Raw genomic sequence first — 7850 nt, 5'->3', positions numbered from 1 at the left:
CGAATTTGGATCGATTTGATTCAAGTTCAAGTAGTAGGACAATCAGAAGATTATTGTCAATAGATATGCACATCGATATTTCGCGGCGCGAACATCTGACAATATTGTGTCAGTTTTAATCGCTGGTGACACAAATGAGACGAACAAGGTCATTCAAGTTGGGTATATGACACTATATGGCCTCAAAAATATTCTCAATAAATACGTTGAAAATAAGATAAATATCTTTTTGTGTAGTTACTGTTGTCCGGGAACTGTTGTGTCAGGTTGTTACACCGCAATGTAGTGCTTGCCACTGAGACCACAGACATTCAAATCACAATACCGCACGACACGCTGTAACTGGCTGGCGTTACGGTGACATATGTATAATGATAAATAATTCAAAACACAAAATCTGGCAATTTTCAGTCGTATTGTCGTATAACAGTACTACTTTTCAAATATAACCGCGAACTATTGCCAGGTTGAACTGAATTATCATTGATGGCGAGTTCATTCTTCATAAAATACCAAGATGAGGGGACGTTGTGGGTTATACATTGCACAAATCTTTGTTTTGGGATAATAGAGCATAGTTCATAACGCTTCTCTCTGAGTTTTGTCGTAAAATTTCACACAACACCAAGTGTTGACAGTCACTAAGAACAAACAATTTCAGTATCGCGTACTTAAACAATTTACGCGAAGTTTGTCAATTGAATAAGGTCAATGTCATAGAAAGATAATGGAATCACGTGTTGCACTTTTTAAGGTTTGATATTTAAATATCGGGAGTATAAGTATAGAAAACACCACGAGGAAGACGAATTTTGTGAGAACGTAGCCGCAATGGTGTTACCTATAATTAATAAACCGGTTGTCCAATTTCAATTAAAAAGTACTGGGCAAGGTCAACATAATTCTCTGTCAACAAATCACTTTCTAATCTATTCATACTGAACACTCAGCAGCTAGGACCACACCTGCCTTACAACATCACCGATTAAAATAAGTTCAACCTGCCAGCTGATTCAAAGTTTGCAGTGGAAAATTACGGCAACTAGCTTAATGGGGACAATCAACAGCTACGACGCTGTTACTGATTAGCTATCGCACTGTCTGTCGCTTGGCCGACGTCTTAATTGTGGACAATTACATTGGCAGGGTCATTGATTTATTGTCTTATTGTTCATGTTTTAAGAGACACGAGTAGGGTTGTAAATATGATGTGAAGTCACTCTGCTAGTTTACCTGTTTTCTAGCAACGAAAAAAACAGGATGAGCCAGGTCATGGCTGTCCAACTGTGATTGATTTAGATGAAATACAGATAAGCTAATATGATGATTAACTACGTTGAGTATAAATCTCATCTGTTAACTGTATTTCGTTCACTCCGTCTCAACTCAGTGAACCGTGATCATGAACCGTTTTTCCGTATTAGCGCTCATCTGCCTTTTCGCCTTGACCCAGGGTAAGTGAACTTTTCCACTGTGCAACGTCAATTCATGCGAACCATTACAAATCATTTATAATATTTATCGTATTTCTTTCAAAGCATTTGTAACACCATCCACCGTCTGATATTTATTTCGCTTTGTGCTACGTAGGTGCTGGCCTGTTTGATGGCAGCATGTTGGGCGAGCTCGAGGGAGGCGAAGATGGTGGACTCTTTGACGGCGAACTAAAGGATAGACCAATACTTCGTGCCATGCTGATGAAGAAACTTTTTGGTCAAGATGAAAACACCGGTGGTGCACAGCCACCATTTCCACTCATCCGTGCCATGATGTCGCAGAACGCACAGATGCCAGTACTTCGTGCAATGTTAGCACGTCAAATAATGCAGGTAGGGGATTACATGTATTCTATTTTGAATTTTATTTTGAAATTCAATGAAACGAACTTAACGCTGATTGGATACGGTGATCTTTATAATTATAAATTACACGTAGGGATAAATAGTCCCACAAAATATATCTATAAACTTCAATTTCTATGAATTTGTATAATATTATTAACATTGCAATTTTATCCCTTTTCTCTATTTTTCGAATTAGGGAGGCCAGGTTCCACAACCATTGTCTCAAGATGAGGGATTACCAGGTCCATTGCGTGCAATGATTCTGTTCCGTTTGGTTACACCTGCCATTGGGAAAAAAATAGTTGAAGGAATCAAAGAGAGGAAAGATGCCGAGAGAGTATACACCTTCCAGACAACTCTGGCTTGTGATTGCGCTCTCAATTACGTGTAAGTTGAAATTCCCATCCAATACAGATATATCGATGACTCAGAAGTTGAATTATTTGGTGTTTATGAGGTGATATTCGTATTATACCATACTGTACGCCGCGACTATTGGCACGGTGCCACGAATGAAACTTGTGTCAATTACACCACTCACATATAAAATTTTGTGTTTTTTAGTGATGACGATGGTGAAATGAAAGGATTTTCATTCGATCTGATAAGAGCAGGTAATTTTCTATCGACAAACCATAGTAATATGTATGATATATTAAACCAGTTAATCGTCAAGTTTATCCTTTGCAATAGAAAGATAGATTCGTAGCTCAATTGATCTCGACACGTGTACATTGAGTATGGTCACATGACACTCGGTAATAGCATCCATAATTGCTGTATGGTCCGATCGTCTGATTCTGATCAGCGGATGTAAAGTACTGGCGAACAAAGCGCATTAGTGGCTAGACAGAGATGTACGTGCAGAAATCCGAAACGTGTTCCAATGCTTGTATGAACCTGCCTGTCTACGAGTGTGCGAGATGTGAAACAATGTGACAAGTTCACTCAAGGAGGTCATTTGAAAAAAAAACGATTTTTTGTCGAATTTCTTAATATATATTTCATCCCACCACATCGATTAGTTTGTACACATTTTATCAATTAAATGTCAACATTACTAAAGTTGAAATGCTAGTTATTTGTTTGTTTGTTTTTCTAAAAAATGATTTCCTCTAATCATTTCAGTATGTGAAGAAGCTGGCAAACAGTGCAGAGTACAGTACGACACAAGCACTAACTGTGTATCCCACGATGGAAACCATCCAGTTGCTGGAGAAGGTAAAGTACACATTATTATGTCCAATCAACTAAAAATATTTAGAGAGAAAAACAAAGTAAAAATAAAAAAACACGAGAATGTGCATATTCGAGTAGGATCACCGTTTTAGTTTTTTCTTTATCAGGTCTTATGGGGAAACACTACGATGCATGCGAAGGTTGGGTGAAGACAACCCACCGTGAGCATATCCTTGGATTCACCAAGCCATACTGGAAAGACGTTGCTTCATCGTCATTTTACATCAAACCAGAAAACCCAACCGGTTTTGATCCAGCAGACATCACTGATAAGAAGATTGGTGGGTATATTGTATTCAGTCATCGATATAGTTTGGTTGTTTTATTACATGTATATTTTACTAAGTTCAAGATATCAACTTATTGATTTTAGTTAAGATTCTTCTATTTTATTTTAAGACTATTCATTGATGCTCAAATACTGCCGTGAAGCAAACCAATTAAATGCTCAATTGTGGATGTAAAAAAACTCAATTATTCTTAATTAAGCAATTAGTTTTCTCTTGTGTATTTCTTATAATATTATAAATCAATAGAAAATATGCGCTGGTGCATTAATAATGTTTAAATATACATACATTTCTTTGTTGGTGCAGTAATCAATACGAACAGTGACGTCGTCACTCATTGATATCTGAAATATAAGCATATTCCATAACAAATGTTAAGCATATTATTCCTGCAGTTTTGGCAGTGGCGGACAATAATATTTTTTAGCAGTTATTTTTAATATTTTCAGAACGAAAAATAATGAAATCTATAAATATATGAACATACAACGCAATCTAGTACTGCCCCTAAACGTTTCCTCGAATTAACAAATTACTATGTTTTAAGTGTTAAGAGAGATGCTTTGATCCTAAACAACAAATTTATCGTATGTATTTGGTGTAAATGATTTGTTTTACGTAATAATGTTGACCTAACAAATGGTTTATTCTGAAGTTGCTTAAAATAATAATAAAAACATAAAAATATTTCTAAAATTATAATTTTAAGAGCCTTCAAATTTAAAAAGTTTGATGCGAACAATATAGTTACTGGGTGACTGAAATATATATTGCATTAATATTGCATTAATACAGTGAAGTCTTGATTCTTGATTAAATTTTCAACTTATTTTTTTATCCCGTCTTCAAAACAGGTTTCATGAGTGGATGGGTCGGCGATCATTCGTGTCTCACAGACATAACAGGATACTCAAGTTCAACAGACAACTATGTTTACTTCAAAGACAGAAAGGCAATTTTGGATGCTCTTGAGGCAGAGGAGGTGGGTAATATACATATGTCACATAAAACAAGATTTAATAAAACACAATTGTGTAATTGATTGCACCGGACAAGACCAGATAGGCAGAACATGTTATTAATTGTTCGTATACTATCATGTACATTTCAGGTGAGCGCAATATTCCTCCTAGACCAGTATGCTAACAATGCACTACAGAAGGGATATGTAACCATTGGGGAGAGCAGAAATTGTGCTGGCTCAGGAGATCAACATATGATAACACGTAAAGACAATGATCTTAGCACATGGTGGGACGAGGCACTAACAAGCATGATGGAAAGTGGCAAGTACTATGCTGTATGCAACAAGGCTAGAGTTGACCATGGTAAGTGTACATACATCATCGAGGTTGACAACCAATCAGATACGCGAATTCACAATACGTCACGATTAAGCGTTTAACCTCTCTATTGTTTTATTTTCGCGTTTTATTGTTTTATTTGTGTTATATTTCAGCAGTTACAATTTTCTGTGCAACTAGATGACATCAAACGTGGGTCCCATGTTACCAAATAGGTGTTATCAGCCAGCTTCGTGAGGTACCACTTAATTGTGCATGACATCAACAAATATACACAACTATCACTTAAATCAGTGCAATATTTGAATCCATAGACATCACGACTTTTTTTTTTCTTTTTTCAGGACATATGGGAGAGGTACAATGCATCACTGACTATTAGGAAATTTTTTTACGAACTGGACCATATGAAATTCGGCAAAATGAAATTACGATTTGATGTAACGATATTCAAATTTATTGTGATAAGAGTTGAATAAACAAAATACATTATACAAATATAATTTTCATTAATATGCGTTTGTTTGTGTGAAATCAATATATAATGTAATATATTGCGTATAATATTACATTCAATAAATTAAAGCATGTTTATAAATATCAATAGTGTCACCTATGTTCGAAATACTGTCGGCAAAACTTGTCTGATTCTCTTCAAATTGGCATTATCAATATTATGAATGACTGGATGTTCACTGGATGTCAGCGACTTGCACTAATAAGAGACAAAGCATGCTTTACTGGATATATTTCCTCGCTGCAAACTTTGAAACGGCTGGCCTGAAAGTTCCGGGGTGTTATTTGGTGGAGTTGTAAAGCAAGTGTGGTCATAGCTTCTGAGTGGTCTGTGACGATGGTGGAAATTAGAGAATGGTTTGTTCATGGAGGAAATTGTGTTGTAATTGAATTAAAGCAATCAGTATATAAGTAATTAAAAGTACAGTACGACACAAGCACTAACTGTGTATCCCACGATGGAAACCATCCAGTTGCTGGAGAAGGTAAAGTACACATTATTATGTCCAATCAACTAAAAATATTTAGAGAGAAAAACAAAGTAAAAATAAAAAAACACGAGAATGTGCATATTCGAGTAGGATCACCGTTTTAGTTTTTTCTTTATCAGGTCTTATGGGGAAACACTACGATGCATGCGAAGGTTGGGTGAAGACAACCCACCGTGAGCATATCCTTGGATTCACCAAGCCATACTGGAAAGACGTTGCTTCATCGTCATTTTACATCAAACCAGAAAACCCAACCGGTTTTGATCCAGCAGACATCACTGATAAGAAGATTGGTGGGTATATTGTATTCAGTCATCGATATAGTTTGGTTGTTTTATTACATGTATATTTTACTAAGTTCAAGATATCAACTTATTGATTTTAGTTAAGATTCTTCTATTTTATTTTAAGACTATTCATTGATGCTCAAATACTGCCGTGAAGCAAACCAATTAAATGCTCAATTGTGGATGTAAAAAAACTCAATTATTCTTAATTAAGCAATTAGTTTTCTCTTGTGTATTTCTTATAATATTATAAATCAATAGAAAATATGCGCTGGTGCATTAATAATGTTTAAATATACATACATTTCTTTGTTGGTGCAGTAATCAATACGAACAGTGACGTCGTCACTCATTGATATCTGAAATATAAGCATATTCCATAACAAATGTTAAGCATATTATTCCTGCAGTTTTGGCAGTGGCGGACAATAATATTTTTTAGCAGTTATTTTTAATATTTTCAGAACGAAAAATAATGAAATCTATAAATATATGAACATACAACGCAATCTAGTACTGCCCCTAAACGTTTCCTCGAATTAACAAATTACTATGTTTTAAGTGTTAAGAGAGATGCTTTGATCCTAAACAACAAATTTATCGTATGTATTTGGTGTAAATGATTTGTTTTACGTAATAATGTTGACCTAACAAATGGTTTATTCTGAAGTTGCTTAAAATAATAATAAAAACATAAAAATATTTCTAAAATTATAATTTTAAGAGCCTTCAAATTTAAAAAGTTTGATGCGAACAATATAGTTACTGGGTGACTGAAATATATATTGCATTAATATTGCATTAATACAGTGAAGTCTTGATTCTTGATTAAATTTTCAACTTATTTTTTTATCCCGTCTTCAAAACAGGTTTCATGAGTGGATGGGTCGGCGATCATTCGTGTCTCACAGACATAACAGGATACTCAAGTTCAACAGACAACTATGTTTACTTCAAAGACAGAAAGGCAATTTTGGATGCTCTTGAGGCAGAGGAGGTGGGTAATATACATATGTCACATAAAACAAGATTTAATAAAACACAATTGTGTAATTGATTGCACCGGACAAGACCAGATAGGCAGAACATGTTATTAATTGTTCGTATACTATCATGTACATTTCAGGTGAGCGCAATATTCCTCCTAGACCAGTATGCTAACAATGCACTACAGAAGGGATATGTAACCATTGGGGAGAGCAGAAATTGTGCTGGCTCAGGAGATCAACATATGATAACACGTAAAGACAATGATCTTAGCACATGGTGGGACGAGGCACTAACAAGCATGATGGAAAGTGGCAAGTACTATGCTGTATGCAACAAGGCTAGAGTTGACCATGGTAAGTGTACATACATCATCGAGGTTGACAACCAATCAGATACGCGAATTCACAATACGTCACGATTAAGCGTTTAACCTCTCTATTGTTTTATTTTCGCGTTTTATTGTTTTATTTGTGTTATATTTCAGCAGTTACAATTTTCTGTGCAACTAGATGACATCAAACGTGGGTCCCATGTTACCAAATAGGTGTTATCAGCCAGCTTCGTGAGGTACCACTTAATTGTGCATGACATCAACAAATATACACAACTATCACTTAAATCAGTGCAATATTTGAATCCATAGACATCACGACTTTTTTTTTTCTTTTTTCAGGACATATGGGAGAGGTACAATGCATCACTGACTATTAGGAAATTTTTTTACGAACTGGACCATATGAAATTCGGCAAAATGAAATTACGATTTGATGTAACGATATTCAAATTTATTGTGATAAGAGTTGAATAAACAAAATACATTATACAAATATAATTTTCATTAATATGCGTTTGTTTGTGTGAAATCAATATATAATGTAATATATTGCGT

General features: G+C 35.1%; 2 protein-coding genes across 2 annotated transcripts; both read left to right on the top strand.

The window, feature by feature from the left end:
* The first annotated feature begins 1361 nt into the window (after positions 1-1361).
* On the top strand, positions 1362-5180 carry LOC100375244 (uncharacterized). The gene is made up of 9 exons (XM_085504927.1): positions 1362-1454; positions 1591-1829; positions 2041-2231; positions 2409-2458; positions 2973-3065; positions 3191-3364; positions 4228-4355; positions 4485-4701; positions 5022-5180. The coding sequence occupies exons 1-9, from the start codon at positions 1403-1405 to the stop codon at positions 5057-5059; spliced, it is 1182 nt and encodes a 393-aa protein (XP_085361053.1). The 5' UTR covers positions 1362-1402; the 3' UTR covers positions 5060-5180.
* Positions 5181-5622: 442 nt separating this feature from the next.
* On the top strand, positions 5623-7793 carry LOC146736237 (uncharacterized). Its single transcript, XM_085504928.1, has 5 exons — positions 5623-5678; positions 5804-5977; positions 6841-6968; positions 7098-7314; positions 7635-7793. The coding sequence occupies exons 2-5, from the start codon at positions 5809-5811 to the stop codon at positions 7670-7672; spliced, it is 552 nt and encodes a 183-aa protein (XP_085361054.1). The 5' UTR covers positions 5623-5678; positions 5804-5808; the 3' UTR covers positions 7673-7793.
* Positions 7794-7850: the final 57 nt, after the last annotated feature.

This window comes from Saccoglossus kowalevskii, chromosome 11, assembly GCF_978046115.1.
Source record: "Saccoglossus kowalevskii chromosome 11, keSacKowa6.1, whole genome shotgun sequence".
NCBI classification, from domain to species: domain Eukaryota; kingdom Metazoa; phylum Hemichordata; class Enteropneusta; family Harrimaniidae; genus Saccoglossus; species Saccoglossus kowalevskii.
The sequence above is the reverse complement of the archived record's forward strand: the minus strand, read 5'-3'. Positions and strand labels throughout refer to the sequence as shown.